The 26320-nt window shown below is 52.4% G+C and overlaps 1 protein-coding gene across 8 annotated transcripts in view; it reads left to right on the plus strand.

Annotated features, from left to right (window-relative positions):
* EVC (EvC ciliary complex subunit 1) overlaps nucleotides 1–26320 on the plus strand; it is a 76202-nt gene that overhangs the window by 8965 nt on the left and 40917 nt on the right. For 3 of the 8 annotated variants that reach the window (XM_045056605.1, XM_045056606.1, XM_023253321.2), the window contains exons 3-9: nucleotides 4568–4685; nucleotides 6716–6948; nucleotides 8218–8302; nucleotides 14127–14225; nucleotides 17316–17453; nucleotides 20219–20377; nucleotides 25428–25644. In XM_045056605.1, coding sequence (XP_044912540.1) covers nucleotides 4568–4685; nucleotides 6716–6948; nucleotides 8218–8302; nucleotides 14127–14225; nucleotides 17316–17453; nucleotides 20219–20377; nucleotides 25428–25644 — 1049 coding nt within the window. Of the gene's footprint in view, nucleotides 1–2208; nucleotides 2236–4567; nucleotides 4686–6715; nucleotides 6949–8217; nucleotides 8303–14126; nucleotides 14226–17315; nucleotides 17454–20218; nucleotides 20378–25427; nucleotides 25645–26320 lie in introns of those variants that run through there. The other 5 variants (XM_023253319.2, XM_023253320.2, XM_045056608.1 and 2 more) reach the window with 3 other exon arrangements.

Genomic DNA, 26320 nt, shown 5'->3' on the forward strand with positions numbered 1-26320 from the left:
GTTGGTGCAGCTGTCTGTGTGTCCCTCTCTCTCTCGTGTCTCTCTCTCTGTCTGCATCTCCGTGTGTCTCTGTGTCTTTCCCTCACCCTCTGGCCCTCTGGCCCTAGCATCCGTGTTATCAAAACCATACTCCCAACAATGGGAACATACGTGTGCACGAGAACGTGTGCACCGTGTTCATGACAAGGAACGAAATCCTAGTACCTGCTTCAACACGAATGGAGCCTGAAGGTATGCTGACTGAAAGAAGCCAGTCACAAAAGACCACCTATCAGAGGATTCCATTCATATAAAATGTTTGGAACAGGTACATTTACAGGGACAGAAAGGAGGTTGGTGGTTGCTTGGGGAGGAGGGTGTGGGAGGGAGAGAGGTGACAGCGGAAGGGTTTCTTTTGGAGACGGTAAAAGCGCGTTCCCCAATTGACTGTGGTCATGGCTGCGCGTAGCTGTGAATATGCTAGAAATTGTTAAATTGCACGCTTTCTGTGGTTGAATTGCCTGGATACAGCCCTGCTCACGCAGAGGGCAGCTTTGGAGATGATGCAAACACGACAGGCTCGGGGATCCAGGACCCCGGAAGCCGGCCCCAGTCCCGTCACCTGTTTGCTGTGTGGCATCGGACAAGAAACCTGACCTGTCTGATCACCTGTCGGTTAACTCCGCAAATATTCTGACTGCAGGACCGCATCGATCACTCAGCGTTTGCAGGGGAGCCCAGTCCTCTTACCTCCCCGGAAGCCACACTCATTGTTTTTCCCAGTAACGCTTTACCTGTTAACTGTTTAGCTATGCCAGCCGAGGTCCATTATCTAGCTAATCATTGCCAAGAGTTAAGTTAAAGATCTGCCTGTTCCAGTGACCGGCTTTGCCAAAATACCCTGCCTTCTGCAGGCTGAGCTTGTCAAGGAATGCAGCCAGGACTGATTCTGACCAGGCGAGCTGAGCTCTAACGCCGATGTCCTCAAATGCACAGAAAACCCAAGGCATTTGTGGCCCAGGCCACTCCTCGCATGAACCTCATTTCGATAAATAGCTCACATCGGTCAAAAACAAACCGAAAACTCCAGAAGGCTCTGAGGCATGCCATTGCCCAGGATGAAGAGAGCTGGGGGCATGGCTCCTTTGTGGTCGCATCCGCGCGCTCACTGAAAGAACACCTTGATGTTGGTGAGCGAGATGCCCTTTCTTTTCCTGTGATTACGCTTTCACTAATTTTCTGAATAATTGCATTGCTTCAGTTGAGGAAGTTTTACATTGTGAACTTGCGCTACGGCCAATTTTCTGTATAATTGTATTGCTGCTGTTGGGAAGGTCATCAAAATTTGGAGGGCATCTGAACTTAATAAGAAAAGCTGTAAAAAGAAACAAAAACAAAACCAAAAACAGCAGAAGCCAGTTTTCTCCTGGATTCCATTTGCCAAGCCCTTCGGGGTCCTTCATCCTGACAAACATCGTGACCGTCACGGGGTCGGTCCTCGGTGCTCGATGGCCTTCATCCTGCAGGTGGATGGGGTGGAAACTGCAGGTGGATGGGGCGCACTCACAGGCTCCCCGGACGGCTGCGGGAACGCGTCAGCTGGACTTGACGCTTTGAGGCGCAGGCCCGGCTTCTGCTTCCCTGCGTCTCGGGTGGACCCCAGCCTATTCATCCTGTTCTTCTAATTACGTTTTTCACATTAAGTGCAATTTTTGTTGTCTATCTCCCCTGCAGGGCGGCGACCACGCCCTTCCTCACATTTTGCACCCTTTCCATGCTGCGCTTTCTCTTCGCCTCTGTTTGTAAGAAGTCTAGAAAAGCACAGTGGTGCCCTCCACTTCCCCGGCTTTCTCTGAGCAGGCGCGTGTCCACTGAAAGCAGCCCGGACCGGCTTCCCCTGCGCAAACCCACAGGGGCTGAGCTCAGTCGGGCCCTGCTTCTGGTCTCCGGACCCTGCTGTCCTGAAATTCTTAATCACTTTCTGATAAGATGCACAACCCCCCATTTTCACTTTGTATTGGACCCCACAAATTATGTAACCTGTTCTGAAATCGGCCTTGTCAATCTTACTGTCCTCCTTTGCCTTTGTACCTGCACAGCTTCAAGCAGAGATGGGGACTGGATGCTGGGGCCCAGGGCAGGCCTTGCCTTCCTCCCTCGGATCACAGGGAAGCCAGGAAGGGTTTTAAGCCGGCAGTGAGGGGGATTCCAAGTTCAAAAGATCATTCAGTTGCCACGTAGAGAATGAATTGGAAGGTATTAACCTCTGAGCCTTGCTGCATGAAATAGGGATGATGGAAATAGTACGGACCTCCCCAAACTGGCTGACGTGTGATAATTAAATGATCAAGAGGGCATTAAGAGCCTAGCACATAGTAGGCACTCAGTGCATGGACGGGAGCCAGTTATGAGGCTGTTGAAGCCCTTCGGGTAATTATGGTGGTGGCTGGGGCCAGGGCTGTGGGTCTGAGTGACATTTAGGAGTTTGAGTGTGGAATTTGTGGTTGATTTTACATGGCAGGTTGGGGTGTGGGAATAACAAAGTATCTCAGGATGTGGCCTGTGCTCCTGGAGCGTGGTGACACCAGCCCAGGGCTCTTCTCTACTGAACACCCACTTCCTTTTTAACTTCCTGGCTCATACCCTCGTTCTTTTTTGTATGACGTTGAAGGAGGCAAAAAGGTGTCAGCCAAAGAGGAGGGAATCTGAGCTCAAATCCCGGTTCTGGCGTTCATCAGCTGTGTGACCTTGGGCTCACGGCTTCACCGCTCTGTCTCGTCTCCCCCATGAGAAAGGAAGACAGTAGACTCAGCGGCGGGGCCCTTGGCGGTGGAAGGCGGTGGCACACGTGGGTGGTCTGCCCCATTCTCGTCATCTAAGTCTGTTTTTTGTGAGTCATGAAGCACAGGTGGAAATGACAAGGCCCAGCCCTCGCCATGTGGCTTCCACCCCCACCCTGCTCAGAAGGGCATCGAGGCGAAACCCGCTTGGGAGGCGTCCTGGGCCACACCGCTGTCGGGTGCTGTCCCAGTGCCCGCATCATGAGGTAGTGGTAGATCTTTCTGTATCCCCCGTGATAGGGTATCTTATCCCGAGGTAAAGTTGGCAACAAGAAATCATTGGTTATGGAGCCCTTTCTTCAGAAAGCTTTGGTTGAACAGCGTTGCAGTAGATGCGGGTGCAGTTTTCGCCTGCCAGGTCGAGATTTCTCGTGGTCTGGAGCGCCAGGCTCCTGATTCGGCTGCCTGCTCACCGTCATGCCCAGCAGGTGGTTTCCAAAACATTTATTCAGCACGCCCAGCAAAATGCAGGGGGCGGCTCCAGCAGAGGGAGATACAGAGAGGATGTGGGGAATCTTGAGCAGCCGGGAGTAAGTCTTTCCAGTTGCGGTCAAAGAAGGCTCCCCGGGGAGGCACCTCTTCCCCACCCTTGCTTCGCGGCTCTTCTGTCCCAGCAACTCTGCTGGGTGCTTTGTCTCACGGACCTAGGGGCACATACGGTACCTTGTTTTCTGTCTGGGAAGACTGAGGCTCAGAGAAGTGAAAAGACTTGCCCAACTGCTTTTCATTGAAGGCTCTGATCCAGAGGCTTGTGTGAATATTACCAGGTGTAAATGTTTACGCCCCTGGCAATGCTAAAACTACTCTGTGTTTTCTTTTCCACTAAAAGATGGTTCACAATTTTTAGGAACGCTCATAAATTTTTGTCATGTTATTTAAATACTTATTTCTTTCAAAGCTGAAGACTTGGAATTAAATAAGGAATGTGCTATATAACATCTACTCATCCATCCACCCATCCTTTCATCCATCCACCCATTTGTCTATATGCCCATCTATCCATCCAGCCACCTCTCTATCCACCTGTCAACCCATTCATCCATCCATCCATCATCCACCCATCCATCATCCACCCACCCATCCATCCATCCATCTATCCATCCATCCATCTATCCACCCATCCATCCATCCACCCATCCATCCATCCACCCATCCATCCATCCATCTATCCATCCATCCATCCATCCATCTATCCATCCATCCATCCATCCATCCATCATCCATCCATCCATCCATCCATCATCCATCTATCCACCCATCCATCCATCCATCTATCCATCCATCTATCCATCCATCCATCCATCCGTCCATCCATCCATCCATCCATCCGTCCATCCATCTATCCATCCATCCATCCATCCATCATCCATCCATCCATCTATCCACCCATCCATCCATCCATCTATCCGTCCATCCATCCATCCATCCATCTATCCATCATCCATCCATCTGTCCATCCATCCATCATCCACCCATCCATCTGTCCATCCATCCATCCATCCATCCATCCATCTACCCATCCATCCACTTTCCCATCCACCCATGCATCCGTCCACCCATTTGTCCATCTGTCCATCCATCCACCTATTCATTTACCCATCCATCCACCCATCCACCCACCCATCCTTCTAACAAGTGATCACCTACTGGGATCTAAATGAGCCTGTTACAGTCCCTTTCCGAGGCCACAGTTACAAATGGGGTGTGGCGTTTTTGCAACTCTTAGCGGTTTATGCTTCATTTTCTAGAAAGCACCCGATGCCATGTGTTCTTCCTTCCCAGGAATGTGAGCCATCTTTCAACAGCAACATCACAGCATTTGCACTGAAGGCAAAAGTCATCTATCCCATCAATCAGAAGTTCCGGGTAAGAGTCCTCAGCTCCGTCTTAGAAACGCAATTATTCAGTAATGCACTAGAGATGGGAGTAGGAGGGGGTAGTGGTTTTGGGTCCTCTCTGAGGGTTTTGTGGTAAGTCATTTTAATAAGGATAATTTTGAGGCTGTGGAATGGACTAAAACTTTAGGATGAATCTGCTTTATGACGGCATTGTCGGGGACAGGGTATAGCAAGGTGTCCCCAGGAACACCAGTGGCAGCACAGTAGGGCAGCACCCTACTCTTCTAGCAGTAACACAAACACCGGCCCTGACACGGTTCCTGGCATCGCTCCTCATTCGCAGATCCCACTTCCGCCCTGCTGAACGCTGACTGCGGGGCTGGCCCAATGCTAAGCATTTCTCATGCGTTAGGCATTTCCCATAAGGTAAATCATACTGTTATTGCCTCTTCATGCATAAGGAAACTGAGGCCCAGAGAGGCCAATGACCTGTGCGAGGTCCCCTGGCTATAGGTCTCTTACACCTGAAGCCAGGAATTCACCTGCGGTCAGGAGATTTGCAGACAGTAGCACATCCCATGGTGCTTCTGGGAGCCCTTGGCTTTGAGACTGTCCCTGGAAGAAAGAGTCCCTGGTCCAGTACTGGAGGAAAGTGTTGCCTGCTCTCCTGGCCGTAAACAAGACGGGCTCTGGGGTCACACAGACTCCATCCTAACTCTTATCTCGGCCGTTACTGTGGGCCATTTCCTGACTCGGCCTCCTGTTTCTTCATCTGGAAATGGGGGTGATGGGCCCTCCTGCCTCCCCCAATTGTTTGAGGGTCAAATGGGATTATAGACATAGGGCTTAGCCCTGCGTGTGGCAGCCAAGCGCTCAGTACTTGTTCGGTTTCCTCGGTTATTATTTGCTTTTGAAGACAGCCAGAGCCAGGTTCTGCAAATCCCTGCCCCACGGAAATGATTTCACTGTGCCGAACACAGACTTGCCCAGATTAGAACTTTTCTGCAGTACTGGGACTGCTCCCAGGGATGCTCATTGGGAACTGCCTCCTTCACTTAGCTATCTGGTGGGTCGGTGTTGGGGCAAAACTCCCAGACCAGGGGCATTTACTCATCGTCGACACCCTTTGCCAGGCAGGCTCCTGCTGGGCACTGGGGATTATCCAGTGGCTGGGACAGCATCGTCCTCACCCTGGAGGCCCTCACCGTCTGGGCAGAGATTGTAGGACGGTGTGCCGTAACCGGCGTGGGCTGGGCCGGGCTACCAGGGATGGAAGGCTCTGGATCTGTGTCTGGAGGGAGGGATGCCTCCGCCCAGCAGACAGTGAGTGAGGGCTGTTGCGGGCAAAGGGACCAGAATCTGGAAAGACCCAGAAGTATGGAATGACGAGGGAGGTTTGGAGCTGGCAGCCGGCTCCGTACTACTTGGGCAGGAACATTCTGGAGCAGTGGAGCAAGCTGGACAGAGGTGGTGGCTGACATTTGTTGAGCCCTCCAGCTGTGCCAGGCACTAGGCTGTGACCTCGTGTGGCCATGGCAGCGTGTGGGTCTTGAGTCCCTTGGTAAGGAGTTTCGGGCCTATCTAAGGGCAGTGGGGAGCCACCTCGAAGGCCTGGGGTCAGGAGGTGATGCCCAGGTCAGTGTAGGTGGGGAAGAGCCAGGTGGTCAGCAGGTCAGTGGACAGAGCAGAGCCGGGGGTCTAGGACAGAGGCAGAAGCAGTGGAGGCAGGGAGCAGGGAGCAGGTGGAGGTCAGAGTTGGCGGCCAGGTGTGGGGTGTAGGTGGGCCACTGGTGAGCGGACCCAGGCTCATGGCTAAGGGGTAGGGGCCTAGTGCAGAGGGGCTGGCCTCCTGGGGACAAGAGCTATGACCCTGGTCCCTGGGGTGTGGATGTGGGCGTGACCCTGGGGCACGGGGCTCCACCTGTTTACTCTTCCCCTCCTAGTGTGTCCCCAGCCTGGCCCTCTTGGGACTGCTGTCATATATCTCTGGCGGAGTTACTGAAGCAAAGTCACGATAGGTCATGTGGACTGAGCGAGCTTTCTCTCCCCCGACCCCAGCCGCTGGCCGACGGTTCCTCCAACCCGTCTCTGCACGAAAACTTAAAGCAGGCCATCTTGCCGAACCAGCCGGTGGAGGCTTCCCCCTCCAGCAGCCTGGGGAGCCTGAGCCAGGCTGAGAAGGAGGACTGTAGCTCCTCGTCTAGCATCCACTCGACCGCCAGTGACGACAGGTTCCTCAGCCGCACCTTCGTCCGGGTGAACAGCTTCCCCGAGGTGCTGATCTGCGAGAGGTAAGGCGGGGGAAGGGATGGAGAAACAGACCCATGGACCATATCACGGTCAGTGGAGAAAATGGAAGCCCAGAGAGGTTAAGCAACTCAGCCACAGACACACAGCCACCCCTTGTGTGAGCTGGAGCTCACCATGTGGTGTTGGCCAACGTGGGGGTTATGGATTCCAGCCTGAGCCCCGAGGAGAGACGTTAGGGGCGTCGCTGAATCATCGACGTGCCCTGGGCGTTGCATAACAGTAGCTAGCCCTGATCAGGTGCCTTCTGCGTACTGGGCAGAGTACTGAGCACTTTGCAGGGATTAATTGTCTCACGAGTGCGACCGGGTCTGTTTTATTCACTGCTGTGTCCCTACTGCCCCGTAGGAGCCTGGGACAGGTTCAGTGATGGATGAATAAAAGTCAATCAATGAATTAATTCCTCTTAACACTATGTGGTAGCTGCTATCACTGCCCTCATTTTGCAAAGAATGAAGGGACACAGAAAGGCTGAGTAACCTGCCCGAGGTCACACAGCAGGCGAGTGGTACAGTTGGGTTTGACCTCATCTCCAAAGCCTTTGCTGTAAATCACCAAGCTGCTCAGCCCGTGGGAGAGGCTGAAGACAGAGGCAGCAGCGTTGTGCTTTGGTCCTCAGACTTCTCTGCTCTTTAAGTTCGGTGACGTGCAAGGGGCCCTGCCCCTGTGAGACGAACCGGGCCCAACCTCAGCTCAGGGCTGTGGAAGGAGTGGGCCCAGACCCTGAGCTCTGTGCTGACCTTGACAGTGGCTGGGAAGGGGTGTTGAGGAGCTTTGGGAACTTACTGGGCTCGTCACAGTTTGGGTGGGAATGGGGCTGCTCAGAGTGCGTGTGCCCACCCCGGACAAACGGTCAAATCTGCCCGGCCACTTACCTGCCCTGTGACCGCTAATTGACTTCCTAAGTCTATTTCCCCATCTATAAAATGGGCATGAGAATGTCTGCCTACAGGGGCGGAGGAGAGAGGGCTTGTGATGGAGACGTTACGATGCCGGAATGGGGTGTCCTTCTCCCGCCTCTGTCTCTTGCTGCCTTCTGCCCGTCACGTCGCAGACAGCTGCTCCCTTCCGATCACAAGTGATGGATGAATCACTTGGGCGGCTGTTGGGAACCTCTGCACGCTGCAGAATTTAAAATCTGGGCTCGGGATGCACCGAGGCTTATACTGAGCAGGGATGTGCTCCCTCCCTGTCACCCCCCTCCCCACCTCAAGTACTCTCAAAGGCCTTCCGTTTCTCTTTGGACTTTTCAGTGTGGACCTTGACTTGTGTATCTGTAACCTTCACTTAAAGGATCTGCTGCGTCTGGACACGGCCCTGAGGCGGGAGAAGCACCTGGTAGGTGGCCGGCCAAGTTTCTCGCCCTTTCCCGGGTCGTGAACACAGGCCCTCCATGGGCACCGAGTCCTGTGTGCCCTCAGGGACTGGGTCCTAGTGACAGTGGAGCCTCCATGACAGGAAGGCACAGGGTGTTAGGCTTCTGACAATCAAATAGAGAAGCAATTTGTGCCTGTTCGTGGGGCACAGGCTGTACTTGACCCAGAGCTGTGGGGTGGGGCGGAAAGATGAGACCCTCCTCCCAGGGCACACGTCCTGATGGAGACGGGGGTAAAAGGCATTGAAAAGAGCACAGCATTTTTATTTGTGGTTTTTGCCTTTTTAAAAAAATATTTTTTAAACGTTTATTTTTGAGACAGAGTGTGAGTGGGGAGGGGCAGAGAGAGAGGGAGACACAGAATCCGAAGCACGTTCCAGGTTCTGAGCTGTCAGCACAGAGCTTGATGTGGGGCTCGAACTCACAAACCGCGAGAACATGACCTGAGCCAAAGTCGGATACTTAACCGACTGAGCCACCCAGGCGCCCAGGTTTTTCCTTTTAATGTTTATTTGAGAGAGCGTGCACGCACAAGCGAAGGAGGGGTAGAGTGAAAGGGGACATAGGATCCGGATGTGGGGCTCGAACTCCCAAACCGGGAGATCATAACCTGAGCCAAAGTCAGATGCTTCACTGACTGAGCCGTCCAGGCGCCCCAAGAGCACAGCATTTTTAAAGGAGTGATAACAGCGAAGATAATATTGTATTCATGAGCACTAACTTTGTTGATTGCTTACTATGTGTTGGGCCCTGAGCGTGTTACACAGGCAGTTAGCTCTGAACTTCACCACAACCAGGAGAGGTGGGTGCCATTGTTACTCCACGTTGCAGATGAGGAAACTGAGGCACAGAGAGGACTCACCCCGAGTCGTAAAGCCCAAAGTTGGAGCTGAGATGGGCAGTCAGGCACCTTGTTGTAGGCGTGCGTTCTCGGAGCGGATGAGGGCGCCATCAGAACCACAGAGGGCAGCGGACCAAGACTCATCTCTGCCAGATGCCCCGGCCTCCCAGTGAATCAGCTCTGGATCCAGGCTGCAGGGGGGGGGGGGGGGGGGCGGAGGGATGCGTCCCACTGTGGCTGCAGAACGGCAGGGCCGGCCAGGCATCGGGGCCAGGGGGCTTACAAAGAGGAATGATTTCTCCCAAATTATCGACTGAAGGATGAGATCTACAGAGGGGAGGCCTGCTGCAAAGAGAAGGGGAGAGGGACCGATGGAGAGAGTGACAGAGACGTAGAAACGGAGACACAGACAGACGTGCCCGGGAGGTGCTTCGTTAGAAACTAGAAAAATAAAAACCTCAAGTTGGGGATGCAGTGAAAAGAAATGCGGGCTCCGTGAGAGCAGGAAGGGCCTCGTAAACAGGGGCCAGTGTTGGAAACCAGGAATCCTACCCGGACTCCAGAAATAGAGCCTCTTCCGGCAGCCCCACTGTGCCTGGAGAGCCCCATCGCCTTGAGGCAGCAGCCCGCCTGCTTTTGCTTGGCCACATCGCGTCCCACCTGCAGGCAGGTGGCCCTGGCCATCTTCTCAAAGGCTCTGGGCTCCCTGGAGGGCTGACTTACTGGGCTCGGAGCCCCATCCAGCTCGCGAGTGACATGGTGCCGGCCACCTCGCCCCCAGAGCAGACAGCAGGTGCCTGCGGGGACCTGGAGGAAGCATCCACCGTCACTCATCTGCCTGTCTTATATGTGGGCAGCCTCCCCTCCCTGCCAGGCGCAGTGGACAGGGACAGGGACAGGGACAAGGACAGCCGCCACCTGCATGGAGTCCACTCTCTACAGGGACATGGCAGTAAACCACACAAATACACCACGCAGACAGTGGGTCTGAACAAACGATACAGTGCCGTGAGCATGTGTAAGGGGGGCCCGAGTGTGGGGGAGATGGCCAGGCTTCCCTGGAGGGAGACACATAAGCTGGAACCTAGGAAAGTTCCAGAAGCACTGGATTAGGAGTCAGAGACCTGGGTTCTAGTCCACCCTCCCACACTTACGGGCTGTGTGACCTTGGGTAAGTCGCTTCCCCTCTCTGGGCCACTTTAGGAAAGGTATAAAGATAATGTTTTTCCAGCTCTTACCCCGTAGAATTTCTAGGAAGTGAAGTCGTCTCTGCGGGCAGAGCTCTGGGCTCTGCTGGGCGGTGTGACCAGCACTGTCACAGCACTGCTCGGTCAGCACTCGTACTCGGCTAGGCTAAGCACTCTGTATGTCTGATCTCAGTGAAGCCCTTACTTCTGTTGTACCCTCACAAGGAACCTGAGACTCAGAGAGGTCGCGTCAGTTGTCCAAAATCGCAGAGCTGGTGAATGGCAGACACAGAACCCAAAAGAGGTCTGGCTGAGTGTAAGGTCTGTGTGCCCACACATAGTAGGCGCCCCGTAGAAATGTGCACGCTGACACCGAGGCCGCCTGGGGACTGCGCTCCACGCGTGGCGTTTCCCTCACTGCGGGGCACATCTCCGCCAGGTGCGGGACCCGGAGAAACATGGCAAGCTCTCGCAGAGACCTCGAGTTCCGTTCCTCTGGTAGAGATCCGTCACCACAGGTCAGAGTTCAGAAGTGACTCAGGCCACTGACAGATGGCGCCCCGTACGAACCCATGGGATCTCTGTGTTGTTACAGCTGAAACTGCGGCAACACCGTGGTTGACTACGTGCCAATGACAAAGTAAAATAAAAAAGTGGCTCAGGTGGGGCGCCCGGGTGGCTCAGTTGGCTCAGCGTCCGACTTCGGCTCAGGTCACGATCTCCCCGTTCGTGGGTTCAACCCCCGCGTCAGGCTCTGTGCTGCCAGCTCGGAACCTGGAGCCTGCCTTGGATTCTGTGTCTCCCTTTCTCTGTCTCTGTCTCTGTCTGTCTCTGTCTCAAAAATAAATAAACATTAAAAAAAAAATTTTTTTTTTTTAAAGTTCAGGCCAGATGCAACCATCATTCAGCCCAGGAGCTTAGAGCTCCCTGGTGGCCCCTGAGGGAGAAAGTGGCACTAGGCTCATCAGGAGGTGGAGGGAAGCTGCATCTGTCAGGGTTCAAAGCAGAAGAGCAGAGATGAGGACAGATTGGGGGGGGGGGAGGGGTGCCATTAGAGGGATCGTTAGGACTAGGGGATTTCTCCTGGTGCTGGAACATTCTCCGTCTTGGTTGTGGCAGTGGCCACATGAACGTGTACTTGGGGTAAAGTTGCACAGAAAAATACACACACACACACACACACACACACACACACACACACGACTGCCGGTGACAATGAGTGGAAACTGAAGTCTGCAGTTAACTGCACTTGGACCAGTGTCAGTTTTGGAGTGGGTACTGTATTGTGGTGATGTCACATGTCATCCAGGGGGAAGGACACCTGGGAGCCTGTCCTGGTTGACACATTCCTCTGAGCCTGTAAAGTTTCCAAATTAAAAAATTTTTAACTTGAAAGGAATGAGGCAAGACTGATACACGTTACTGATTCCGTCTGGGGTCAAAAGGAAAATGGGTTTGAGACCAACATCTTGAGAAAAGAACGTTACCTTATGCAGCCTCGACCTCAGTGGGTAGGAAGCCAGGACAACATTATGTTCCTAGAGCTCGTTAGCATGGGCAAGCATAAGGAAGGTTGGTGGAAAGTTCTGGGTTCTGTCCCTCATGGCTGTCCCTTGTGACATGAGGCCAGTTTATCCAGATTTCTCAGCCAAGAGTCCTTGTCAGTGAAGTGGGGAAGATTGTACCGACCTCCTGCATCCTGTTAAAACCAAATGAGATAATCTATGTCTTAGCCTGGCACAGAACGGTGTTTAACAAACCTTAGAACGAGGGTTGCAAACTATGGCCCTTGGGCCGATCTGGCCATGCCTGTTCTTGCCCAAATTGCCCCTGGCTGCCTCGATGCTGTAACAGCAGAATCCAATATTCGCAAGAGACAGTATGGCTGGCCAACCCAGAAACACTTACTATTGGTAAAGTGGCTCTTTACAGAACAATATGTGTTACGCCCTGCACCAAAGTGTCTGATTTTGGCGACAGTACAAAAACAATTCAGTGGAGGAGTGATAAGCTTTTCAGGAAATGATATGCAGCAAATGGGCGTCCAGAAGCGGACACAGATGGGCCTCGAGCCAGACCTCCATGTCGCACAAAAACGAACTCCGAATGGATCATGGACATAAATGTAAAATGTAAGACATCTTGGGGAAAAAAAAAAAAAAAAGAACAGAAGAGAAAATCTTCAGGATTTAACCCTAGCAAAGAGTTCTTTCTTAACACTGAAAATGTGACCTACACAGGGAAAACTAATAAATTGAACCTCATCAAAATTAAAAACTTTTGCTCAGCAAAAGACCCCATTAAGGAAGAAGAGAAAGAGAAACATTCACATCGCAAACCATGTATCCACAGGAAGCTGGTGCCTCAAACCTATAAAGAACACTCTGACCTCAACAGAAGTAAGCAATCCAATTAGAAAATGGGCAACAGACATGAACAGACATTTCACCAAAAAGGAGATACAGTTGGCAAGCACACACGTACAAAAATCAGACAGACAGGTGCTTGACGATATCAGCCATTAGGGAAATGCAAATTAAAACCACAGTGAGGTAGGCACCTATCAGAATGGCTAAAATAACAAGTGACGAGAACACTAAACGCTGGTGAGGATGCGAGGAAGCTGGATCTGTCGTACATTGGTGGGAATATAAGATGCTGCACAGGAAGACAGGCGGTTTGTCACAAAACCCAGCAGGTGCACTCTTGTGCCTTTGCCCCAGAGAAACTTAACATTCACACGAAAGCCTGTACGTGGATGTTCTTACCAGCTTTATTCATAAGACCCCCACCCTGGAAATGCCCGCAGGTGCTAAAGTAGGTGAATGGTTAAACAAATTGTGGAGATAGCACCCTTGGATGTTCCGGGGTGTCCCCACTTATGGGAGGACACGTTTTAGTTTAGAGGAGGCCTCCGTCCATCAAGACAGGAGGCTGGAGTGGATGATGTCATATATCCCAGGTCCAAACAACTGTCCCTCTGATTCTTCCCACAAAGAAGCAACACTCTTTGCCTTTTGTATTTTCTTGACTCACAGGGAAATGGGCAACGTGGAAGGAATGGCACACATTAAGCGCCTAATGAAGATTTCTTGAATCAAGGGGTGCCTGGGTGGCTCAGTCGGTTGGGTGTCTGACTTCGGCTCAGGTCATGATCTCACGGTCCGTGGGTTCAAGCCCCACATCGGGCTCTGACAGAGCCTGGAGCCTACTTTGTATTCTGTGTCTCCCTCTCTGCTCCACCTACACCTGCACTCTTTCTCTCTCCCTCTCAAAAATAAATAAACATTAAAAAAATTAAAAAAATATGGGGTGCATGGGTGGCTCAGTCAGTTAAGCGTCTGACTCCAGCTCAGGTCATGAGCTCATGGTTTGTGAGTTCGAGCCCCGCATCGGGCTCTGCGCTGACAGCTCAGAGCCTGGAGCCTGCTTCAGATTCTGTGTCTCCCTCGCGCTCTCTGCCCCTCCCCTGCTCACGCTCTGTCTCTCAAAAATGAATAAAAAAGCATTTACAAAATTAAAAAAAAATTTTAAAAAGACAACAAGAGAAGTAGAGCATATTTTTTAGAAGCTTCATGAAAATACTATCATCGTGATTTATAATCTGAGATCGTTTTCTATAGTAAAAATATGTACGTGTGAAGAGATATATAGAGATTGAGATGGGGGGAGGGGCTGGGAGCAGGTGAAGGAAAGGAGGGAGGAAGAGAGAGAGACCATTTTTAAACCTTTCCGTTATGTCTTCCTTCTTGGCCATAGATGTTTATTCAGATTTTAAAAATGTGCCTCCTTGATCTTCTTCCCAAAAAGAAGTCTGATGATGAATTATACCAGAGGATTCTTTCGAAACAAGAAAACGTAAGTAAGTCTTCAACCTGTGTCTCAAGGTAACTTAGTAGGAGTTTATTACAATATGTAAAAGACAACATCGTATGAAACTCTTTTTGCTTTCGCGTGTAAAAATAATTTATTTCAATATTTGCCTTTGAACAGTGCAGTCATACGAAAGTATGTGTACAAATGTAAAAATGACCATAGGTTATTATTAAAATTTGGAAAAATACTGAAAGCAGGAAAAAGAAGAGTGTTGGTCATACGCGCTCTTCAGAGAGAACCACTGTTACCTTTAGCTTCTGCCCAAGGTTGGGTATTTTTATTTTTGGATTTTTTAATTATTTTTTTTAAAAGTTTTTATTTATTTTTGGGACAGAGAGAGACAGAGCATGAACGGGGGAGGGGCAGAGAGAGAGGGAGACACAGAATCGGAAACAGGCTCCAGGCTCCGAGCCATCCGCCCAGAGCCCGACGCGGGGCTCGAACTCCCGGACCGCGAGATCGTGACCTAGCTGAAGTCAGACGCTCAACCGACTGCGCCACCCAGGCGCCCCTTTAATTATTTTTTTAATGTTTATTTTTGAGAGAGAGCGAGAGAGAGAGAGAGAGAGAGAGAGAGATGCAGAGCATGAGCAGGGGAGGGGTAGAGAGAGAGGGAGACACAGATTCCGAAGCAGGCTCCGGGCTCCGAGCTGTCAGCACAGAGCCCGCCGCGGGGCTCGAACCCACCCACCGCGAGATCATGACCTAAGCCAAAGTCTGACGCTTCACCAACTGAGCCACGCCGGTGCCCCAAGGTGGGGTATTTTTAAATACATCATCGGTTTATTGGTTACAACGGTTTGTCCTACTTTGCGTTCCCCTCCTCTCAGTCTTTTACGTGAAGTTTCCGTTGTTTTACGTGCCGCGAAATGAGCCGGGTCTCAGAGTCAGACATCCTGGTTTTCCTTCACAAACTCTCAGAATCCCAGGTTCCTCCTGTGCCATGGGATAATAATTCCCGTCCTATGGGATCATGGAAGGGATGAGAGAAAGTGCATGAAGCATCTGGCACAGTAGTAGTTAGACCCTGAATACATGGTGGCTACCATCAGCCTCGTTACGACCACAACAACCATCTTCAACTTCATCAGTAGCAGTGTCCTCACCATCGTTACCGTTTAATCCCCGCTGTCACCACCACTACCATTATCGTCATCGCCACCATCATCTCGATCATCATAATCATTCTTATGACTATCCTCACACCATTATCGTTACCGCCACCTGCACCGCCATGATATTTGGGGGACTGGGAGAGAAGGTTTCTTCCCCACTCTCCTCCATTCCATGGGGAAGGAGACACCAAAACACCCCAGGGAGGACGCGGTACACCATGGTGGTCATCGTCACCGTCCTCGGTATCACCGCTACCAGGATCGTCATCATCAGGCAACGCACATGGGGTTTTCACGCAATCTTTTGTTAATTTTATGCGTTTATTTTGAGAGAGAGTGACAGCGCACAAATGAGCGGGGAGGGGAAGAGAGAGAGAGGGAGCAAGAGAATCCCAAGCAGGCTCCATGCTGTCAGCACAGAGCCCGACAAGGGGCTCGATCTCACCCACCGTGACACCATGACCTGAGCCGAAATCAAGAGTCAGACGCTTAAGCGACCGAGCCACCCAGACGCCCCCTCACACGTTATTTTATTCAGTCTTCACAACAGCCCTGGGAGTAGCCGTTATTATTTGTTTACAGCTGAGGAAACTGAGGCTGGGTTTAAATGACTCTCCAGTGAATAAATGACAATAATCATGGCGACACTGGGAATTGCACAAGTAATAACGAAGCTGTGTTACACGAAAACGGTAACAAGCTTTGTAGTCTGCAGACCCAGGAGCCGGTTCCACCACCAGTACTGGCACAGCAGGGTAATCACTGCAGTGGCTGCTGCTTATCGAGAGGTCGTCTGGCCAAGTGCTTCCCATGTGTACTTTTATTTAATGCTCATCATGACCCCCCCGACTTCTAGACGAGGACAAAGGTACTCAGACCAGTGGCTGCTCTTGGGAGAGAAGCAGCATCATGGGGGTGCGTGCAGTTGGAGGCGCAGGTATCTGGGGTCCTCGAGGCTGAGTGACGAGCCCAGCACGCCTCTTCCTACAGGGAAGAGACTCCAGACGAAATACCCCAACTCCCCGAACATCAGGCTCTCCCTCTGGCAAGAGCCAACGTCTCTCTCTGGTAGTGACAAGGGCCCAAAATCATGCACAGCTTCACCACGGATGCGCAGAAGCAGTTTTCAGCAACATCTTTCTCCCGAATGAAGCTGGAGCCACCCTGGCGCAGATTCCAGTTCTCTCGACATGGTCCTGGAGGAGACGGGGCTCCTCTCGCGCCCCACGGCGGGGCCTGAAGGACTCGGTACAGAGGGGGCTCCTGCTCCAGTTCTGAGTTGATTAAGAGACAGAGTCAAGGGACACACACAGAGAGGTCAGCTTCACAGGGCAGCTTGGAGGACGTGGCTTAGCTGAGCAGCAGAGTCATAAACCCAGGACTAGGTAAATGCCTGCCTCGTCTGGGGCGAAGCTGGCCACCTCTGGCCTGCCCAGCCCACCCTGGGCCAAGGCCACACCACAGCAATGGCCTCCCCTGAATGGTCCATGCCAAAGAGGAAGAGGCTGGACAAGCTATGGGTGCACACTTCCTGCTGTTGAACCCACCAATCGCATTGCTTCACGCCTCCCCTAGGGTGTAGAGAGTATTCCTTCCCCACGGAAACCAGAGGAGTGGGGAAGAAGGATTCCCCCTCCAACCCCCAGATGTGATGGTATTTTCCGGGACTTTAAGGAGTGAAACACATTATTTCATCATTTTAAAAAAATACATTCTATTGGGGGGGGGGCGGTTGTGGAATGAGGAGTATAGAAGAAAAGAATCTAGTATTCTTGAGGCTCTATGTTTAATGAGAAAAATAGATTTCTGTCATCAAACCTTAAGGAGGACAATGCCTAGGGCAGTTATGGTTAAGAAATATTTTATGATAATATGGCGAAAAATAAAAGCATTTCTTTTGTAGAATTTAAGATATATTAGATTTTTTACTTGCTTTTTTCCCCCCTATTTTTCCCAGGACTTGGAGGAATTAGAAAAGGGACTTCAGGTCAAACTATCAAACACGGAAATGTTGGGGACTGGCGATTCTGAATACATCACTCTGGCAGATGTGGAAAAGAAGGAACGAGAATACTCTGAGCAGCTAATAGATAATGTATGCGATGGATTAGTTTTTTCCTGTATAAAAACCTTGCTTTCTGGGACAGTTAAATTGGCGAGATTAAAGAGATGGCTTCTAGAAGCATGTTTCATACTTGAATTCCCTGTTGCGCTCTGCCCAGAGCCAGGGATCCAGTTTCGGAAGTTATGTGATAGAGAAGGTATAATTAAGGGGCCAAGGTTCCTTGGGAATTCCAATGAATTCCCCTTGTTTAAATTTTAGATTGATCTTTTGATCATTCTCAGCAAAGGTTGCTCTAACCCTCTATGTCATACCACGCCGTGGATTAGGAACAGATGTGAGCGGCTAACTTCTCCAGCCCGAGGCGTCACTCATGAAAGCTGGGTTTAAATTCTAGCCAGGGTGGCTTCTCTCAAATACCCCTTTTCTTGCTTCTCAGTTCCATTGCCCCCTGTTCCTACGTTAGGTATTAAACAAACATTTTTTGGCACCCAGGGCTGTGCTGCACACTGGGGATGCAGAATGAACTTAGACCTGGCCTTGCCAGACAGATGCACAGGCTGGTCTGGCGGGGGAGGCGACAGGTGAGGAAAATGCAGACTTTAGAGCTCACAAGCGTTGTGATAGGTGAAAACAGCGGAAGGCTGGGGTGCCGTGGAGAGAGAAGTTCGTTGTACCCTAGGTTTAGGAAAGTCTTTATAGAAGAAGAGACCCGTTGAGAGGCTTTCTGGGAGATGTCGGGGGAGGGATGCTGGCAGAGAAGGGAGCCGGGGGGGCCGAGGCGCAGGCAGAGCAAGATAAAGCCAGAGATCTGGCCCGAGGGTTTTCATCTTGTGCCAGGGAGGTGGGTGTCACTGGAGTTTGGCAGCCGATGTGGCTGGGTCCATTTCTGTCTCAGAAGGACCACTCAGGCTGCTGTGTGGGGGAGAGGTATGAGCTCTGGGGCTAGGGCGGTAGGAATTGCGTGGAAGGCAAATGCAAGTAGGAGCAGAGGGGTAAGAAAAAGTGGGAGAGCTGACGGATGGCAGATAAGGAAGTTTGGGGGAGAAGTGGGTGTAGAGGATCCGCGCGATGGAAATAAGGACCCCAGAACGAAAGCCAAGTTGGGAGGGGAGCTGGTGAGTCCCGGCTTGACATCTTGAGGTGGAGATGCCGAAGGATGGAGAGAGTCCGCTAAGCTCGGGTCAGATGACACGGGGAGCGAGGATGTTCGTGGCATGAGATGGCAGAGGGAGGGCGCTCAGCCTGGATTCCGGGGTCCTCAGGCTCCCGAAGCAAGGGACTTGTGTGTCCATGTCTGCGTATTTCAGACAGATGATTCATAGTATGCCCAAGATTCTCTGAAGTACGGCGACCTCCAGCATTGGAGACGCCCGGCCAGGGTGTCTGTACAGTGGGTAGGGGAGGCAGCCTGGTGCCCAGTCTTGGATCCTGCCAGCATTTAAGGAGGAGGAGTCAGGGAGAATTGAGACAAGAAGGCAGAGTATGGACTCTGAGGGACCGGGAGAAAATCATGTCCCGGACATCAAGGGAATCAAAAGTTTCTAAGAACAGAGGGGCACCCTGGCTCCCTGGAGCTGGAGGAGAAGTGCCAAAGCCGGCTGGACATCCATCTCTGTTTGGGGGTGTGTGGGGTGTCATGGATGACAGTCACATTCCCTTAGAGCCGTCGGGAAGGACGTCGTCTGGCGGCAGGGACAGGTGGGAGGCTGGAGGTTTGATGGATGGGCTGCCAGGCGACTGGGGCAAATAGCGGGTTACTGAGTACACGAGGCGCCAGGGCACCCAGGTGAGCGCTTCCTCTCGGCCGTGCCCAGCCCCTGGGAGGGGGCTGCTCAGAGTGACTCAGTGTTTCAGGTTGCGTTTATCTCCACCCTTCGCCATTGCAACAAGGTCAGGGTGGGCTTCTGGTGCCACCATGCCCGGTGTAGCCAGAGGTGCCCAGACGAATTCAGCGTCTGAGAGGCAGAGCCGCGGGGAAGAAAACCACTCCTTGGGGAGTTGGGTGGACCTTCACCAACTCTGCCCCTGCCTCCCGTCAGCTCCGTGATCAGCGACCTAACTTTCTGAGCCTGTCCCTGCATCCAGCCAATACGCACTTCACCTGGAAATAAAATGCGTGAAGCACAGAGCCTGGCATCTACCTGCATGCGGTGAAGGGAAGTTGTCCTGACTGCCGATGTCACGGCTCTCACAGCTCTGGGCGGCTGAATGAGCCCCAATACTCTGAGACCCTCCGTGATTCCCACCTCTCCTCCTGAGGAGATGCAGGGGTGGGGGGGGGGGAGGAAAAAGATTTCAAAGCAGAATGTTTTCGTGGTCGGCATCGTCTCTGCCAGGTTTGCTCTTTTGTACTTTGAGGGCAATAACTAAAATGTAAACGGCTATTTGTGCTTTTATTTCCAGAACACATTTAATCCCTTTCAGAGATCTGGAAGCTTCCAGGAGCACACTGTCGAATTTCACGCACTCCCCAGGCAGCAATCATGGCCTGTTTAAGAGTCTTTAAGCTGTTTACGCCGGGTGATCTCATTGTGCCTGCCTTCCTTATCAGCAGAGCACTGGTGTTTGCTGAAAAGCCACCTCGAAACTGACAGGCACCTACAATACTCCGAGCTACCTCTCTATAGAACTCGATTATTGCCAAGATAAGCTCGCTCGGAATTGCAGAATTGTTTAGAATCTCAGTTTGTGATAAGGAATGAATTGTAATTCTCAAGCATGAGCCATCTAGCTTTATAGCTTTCTTAAATAAGTTTTCTACACCCACCTTCTTGCTTCTCATTCTCATTTCACAGATGGAAGCTTTCTGGAAACAGATGGAAAATATCCAGCACTTTCTTATGGACCAATTTAAGTGTTCCAGCTCCAAAGCCCGACAGCTCATGGTGACTCTCACGGAAAGAATGATTGCAGCCGAAGGGTTATTGCATGACTCTCAGGATTTGCAGGCTCTGGTATGCTGGAGGGGCCGGGGAGGGAACATAAGGATACTCACTCTAGAGAAGGAGAATCCAGAAGTTTGATGCCCCGTAGAGATCAAGTCGAACAGCTTTAAGTTGTAGATGGGGATATAGAGCCCAGAGAAAAGCAGTGACTCCATTCATCCATCCATCCATCCATCCATCCATCCATCCATCCATCCATCCACCCACCTATCCATCCATCCATCCTTCCATCCATCTATCCATCCATCCATCCTTCCATCCATCCATCCATCTATCTATCCATCCATCCTTCCATCCATCTATCCATCCATCCATCCATCCTTCCATCCATCCATCCATCCTTCCATCCATCCATCTATCTATCCATCCATCCTTCCATCCATCTATCCATCCATCCATCCATCCATCCATCTATCCATCCATCCATCCATCCATCTATCCATCCTTCTATCCATCCATCATCCATCCATCTGTCTATCCATCTATCCATCCTTCTATCCATCTATCCATCCATCCATCCATCCATTCATGCATTGATCCATCCATCCATCCATCCCTCTGTCCATCCGTCCATCCATCCGTCTATCCATCCATCCACCCATCGATCCGTCTATCCATCTGTCCATCCATCTATCCATCTGTCCATCCATCTATTCATCCATCCATCTATCCATCCGTCTATCCATCTATCCCATTTGTCCATCCATCCATCCATCTATCCATCCATCCATCTATCCCATTTGTCTGTCCGTCCATCCATCCATCCATCCATCCATCCATCCATCCATCCATCCATCTGTCCCATTTGTCTGTCTGTCCGTCCATCTATCCATCTATCTATCCATCCATCCATCCATCTGTCCATTTGTTCATCCGTCTATCCATCCATCCATCCATCCATCCATCCATCCATCCATCCATCCATCCCATTTGTCCATCCATCCATCCATCCATCCATCCATCCATCCATGTATCCACTCACCCATTCCTCAAGTGGAGATGCTGACCATCTTTGTGTTATTGCCGAATAGAGCACTGGTTCTCAATCCTGGCTGCACACTGAAGTTATCTGGGGAGCTTTAGAAAGGACTGATGCTTGGGTCCCAGATGGGTCCCCCTCCCAGAGATTCTGACCTAATCAGTCTGGAGTGTTTACAGCTTCAGGGGAGCATAGTGGGTAGTCATTGTTGACTCCCACTTATGTGGACAGAACTTCATTTGCTTTCCTGATGGCTCTGAATCACCTGAAGAACTTTCAGAAAATGCCCCTGTCTGGACCTCATGCCCAGAGATCCAACCTGATTGGTCTAAAGTGAAGACCCTGGTATTGGCTGCTTTTAAGGCTCCCTAAACAATTCTGATACATAGTTGGAGATATAACCCGCTGGTATCTGACTTTGAACCTAGTGTTCAGCCACTTGAAGCTGTGTGGTATTGAACCAATTACGTGACCCTCCTGAACTTCAATTACTCTATTTATAAAAGAGTAGTCCTAGGAGTTTCTGCACACAGGGCCCCAGGAAGTGCTCTGTGACCCATAACACCCTAGTCACTGTGGGGTTTCCCAGTGGTGGTTTTGGCCTTGCCTGGCACACTATGTACCCATTTCCCCCTTCCTCTGACCTCGGAAACTCATGCCCATGCACCCACCCAGCTCAGAATCCTGTAGCAGCCACCGGTCCTTGGCTCAGAGACCCAGCAGCTAAGACCTACGGAGCAGGCCCTGCGCCTTTCCCACAACCGCTCGGCTTCAGAGTGTGGTCCACAGACCAGTGGCATCCATAGTCCCCAAGAGCCTGTTAGAAATGCAGCACCTCCCCACCCGAATCAGGATATGCATTTTCACAAACGCCCGCGGTGCAGCAGCTGTCTGAGAACATAGCATCATGTCCACATACGATCTCCTTTCCCTCCTCGGTGCTGCTGGAAGGTAGGCCCGGCAGATGCTCGGGATGAGCAGAGCGGGAGCCAGCTCAGCGACCCACCTAGGATCTGCGTGCTGTCGGTTGACATCCCTGAGCCCGGGCAACAAGCTTCCAGCTTTGCCGTCCAAACCCTTGTGAATTAGATTTTAATTTGATAAGGCTGCTGATATTAATGCTGATCAAAAGAGAAAGACTTTTTTCCCCCTCTTTTTTCTCTTTTTATTCAATTATCATTCTGCCAACAGGATATTGACGCAGAAAAAAAAATGTATCCATAGCTGACTCCGGCCCAAGTATTATCCGATAACTTCCAAATAGGAAGAAGGGAAGGCACTATCCAGGCTATCAATATGTCCTTCTCTTAGCCAACATTTGATGGGCACCTCCTTGTGGGCCTCCTTCTCTTACAGAAACAGTGTTACAGACTGGATCTGGAAACCTGAGCTCACACCACAGTCTTGCTGCTTGTTAGCTGTATGTATGACCTGGGGCAGGTTACTTAACCTCTCTGTGACTCAGTTTCCTCCTCTGTAAAGTGGGGAGTCAGAATAGCACCTGCTCTGAGAATGTTAGAGAGTGGATAATACGTAAGGCCTTTAGAACAGATCCTAGCACACAGGAAATGGCTCAGTGTGTGTTAGCGATTAGACTCCTGCGGGCCACATGCCCGCAGGCAAAGGCCTATAATCTGTTTCTACAGGAGAGCGAGGCTCTGCCTGCATCACAGGTATCAAAAACAGAGCAACAACAACAACAAAAATCCCAAAAATAATAGCTTCTTTATGTTGCTGATAAACTCCCTAAGGATATAAGTTCTTGGGTCGGTGTCTGAGCATTTTGGCCTGGGCTGCTGGATCTATAATGTTCACATGGCATCATGAGTGTCAGACTGGTAGGGTCCTGGGAAGGACCCCAGAGGTCACCAGAATCAATCTCCTGGGATGTTTGACCAAAAAAGCTGTGCTGAGATCGGGGCACCCGGATGGCTCAGTCGATGAAGTGTCCGACTTCGGCTCGGGTCATGATCTCACAGCTCTGTGAGTTCGAGCCCTGTGTCGGGCTCTGGGCTGACAGCTCAGAGCCTGGAGCCTGCTTCAGAGTCTGTGTCTCCCTCTCTCTCTGCCCCTCCTTTGCTCTCTCAAAAATAAATAAACATTAAAAAAGTTTATAAATAAGCCGTGCCAAGAGCAATGTGGGGGCTTGTAGATAATTATACCGGCAGCTTGCATTCATGAGCACTTACTATGTTCCGGCTGCTATTTTAAATACTTTACATGTTTTACTTAATCCTCACAGCAGCTCCATTAAGTTCCGTGTCCCAGGAGGACCCTGTGCCCATAGTCTGCTGCTCTGAGAGGCTGGGTCAAGTTCTAGCCGAGGCACTTGTCGAGTTCCCTGCTACACTCTCGGAGCAAAGGGGACCACTCGCCTCCCATCTGACGCCCCTCTGCCCGTGCTCGCCTCTTTCCACTGCTGTCTTTCTTTGAATATACATCCGGAGGTTGTGCTGTCACTATTGAGCAGCAAGGGCTCACCTTGCTACCTCAGAGGTGGCTGCTGTGGTGGCTGGGTCCTTGCAGAGCAGAGCCCCTCCCACCAGGCACACGGCCGCCCAGGGCTTATCCTCTTGCGCCCCCTAGTGGTCATGGGCCTGCCGGCTGCTGGCTGGTGCCTCTAACAGGAGGAGAGGAAGGTTCAAAGCCACTGTCCTTGGGCTAGTTACGTGGCCTTCCGGAATAAACCTCAGCATTCTTGTCTGTAACTGGGGGATCCTTATCCTTGCCCTGTTCTCACGTTGTCGGAACACAGACCCGGTCTTCAAGGGCTCTCAGTTCGGCCTGGGACTGTCCCTTGTGATTAGCTCCTTAAAGACAGAAGCACGGGGGCAGTGGAGCACAGAGGAGGGGCCCGGTAGGGGTGGGGAAGATCGGGGAGGGCACCACACAGCCCAGCCAGTAAGGGTGAGTAGGACTAGCAGGCAGAGGAGAGGGGGTACGGAGTGTGCAAAGGCCTGGCGGAGCTGAGAGCCAGGCACGCAGGGCAGCCCGGTGCAGGGAGGTGTGTGGACGAGGCTGGAGACAGAAGCCAGGCCTGGTCCTTGGGGACCAGGGGCACCATGCCCTGGGGTCATACTTGGTTTGAAGGCAGTGACTGGAGGGTTCGGGCCAGAGGACATCTCTGTGTGTGCATCTCAGAAAGACCCTGTCTGCCACGCAGGTGCAGAGCACAGGGGGAACGGGTGGGAGGCTAGGACAGCAGGACACGAGTGACCGGGGCCTGAGCTGGCTGTGACTGGAGCCAGCGGGAAGGAGATGTAGAGGGGGTCTGAGGAGGCAGGATTGCAGGCGTGGAGGAGGAGAAGGGAGCAGAGACTGACTCGGGGCTCTGCCGGGGCCCCGCCCAGGTGGGAAAGGCGTCCTTCCCCCGGGATCTGGGGCCTCCTAGGCACAGCAGCGCCTCCCCCCGGTTCCATGGGCCTCATGCTCATTCTGTCAGGTGAGCAGCTACCCTCTGAAGCTTCCGGATCCACAGTGTCCCAACTGGCTCTGGTCACTTCCTGCCCTGGGGAAATGTCTTTTCCACGAGTCCTGTCCTAAGTGATGACATTGCGGTAGGGCGGGGCCGCGCCCATTTTAAAGTCTGACCTCCAGGGAGCCGCTCATAAAGTCAGTCTTACCTTCCAAGGTCTCTTCAATCCCCACGTCTCAGGCTCTCTGAGGCTCAGAAGCCGAGGATTCCTGTAACCTTTATTACTCCTTTGCCTTATTTTTCTAGGGCTGCGGAGACCAGAGGCCCAACTGACTGGGGAGGGGCGGGGGGGGGTGCGCATAAGAAAGGTGGATGTTCCTCTTGGGCCATGGGCACGGATTGAATCCTTTCCCGGAAGAGCAGCCTTGGAGGAGGGCTCTCTGTGTACTAAGTGCTTTCTGTATCCCACCCCGTGTCGGCCTCTCCACACCCCCATAAGGGGTGATTTTGTCCGCATCCAAGGGGCAGACACGGGAGGCTCAGAAGGACAGCCCGGTGGTCCGGCCTCTGCTCCCCGGGAGGTATGGGCACCAGGGTGGACGCGGCCCGTGGCCATCAGCAGACCTGTGCCACAGGGCGCTGACCCAGGGTGTTTCCCTTCCCAGGACGCCCTGGAGAGAACGATGGGGCGGGTGCACATGGCAAAGACGATCGAGTCCCTGAAGCTGCAAATCCAGGAGGAGACCAGATGCCGACTGGCTGCCCTGTCCCGCAGCCTGGAGCTGCTGACCGTCGAGGGGAGGCTGTCCGGGCGACAGAAGGAGGAGCTGCTCGCACAGCAGCACAAGGCCTTCTGGGGAGAGGCGGAGCGCTTCGGCAGGGGTGAGTGAGCGGTGGCCTGGTCTGGGGCGCAGCCCTCCCGCGCCTGGGAGGGGGTGGTACGGGGTGGCCTGGACCTGGGAGGCAGTACCTGCAAGTGTCAGGAGAGGTGGAGCAGCGCCCAGGAGACTAGCACAGCCTGCGATGGCCTTTCTGCCCCTGGAACCACATCTCGTAACTTCTCTGAGGCTTGCTTGCCTTCCCCATAAGGTAGAATTCGATACAGGCTGCCCCTGGGGTCGGGGATCGCCCGCTGCGTCTACTCCCCAGTGATCCGGGCTGACGGAGGCCCCAGGGTCCTGCAGGAGAAGTGCCTGGACTATGCAGAGCGCAGAGCGGGGTGGAAAGGCCCAGAAAGGACACATGCCACTCAGCTGCAGCCTGCAGCCCTACAGGGCCCTGCTCAGCAGGGCAGGTGCGGACGGGCAGTGGTTGAGCATGTGGGGCAGGAGAGGGAACCTGATGTGGCTAGGGCGGGCCCTGGGAGGTGTGCAGGTCAAGGTTCAAGGCACTGAGGGCATCGGAGACCCAGTCCAGGTCCCATCAGTAGAAAAAAGGAAGCCATGTCTTTAACCTGCGGGGCACACACTGGCCACACCTGCTTTCCCGGGCCCTTGGCAGAAGAGCTCACGGGCGGCCGGCCCTGTGATGGCCTTTGCCTGGGGCCGTGATAGTGGCC

Source organism: Felis catus, chromosome B1, assembly GCF_018350175.1.
Source record: "Felis catus isolate Fca126 chromosome B1, F.catus_Fca126_mat1.0, whole genome shotgun sequence".
NCBI classification, from domain to species: domain Eukaryota; kingdom Metazoa; phylum Chordata; class Mammalia; order Carnivora; family Felidae; genus Felis; species Felis catus.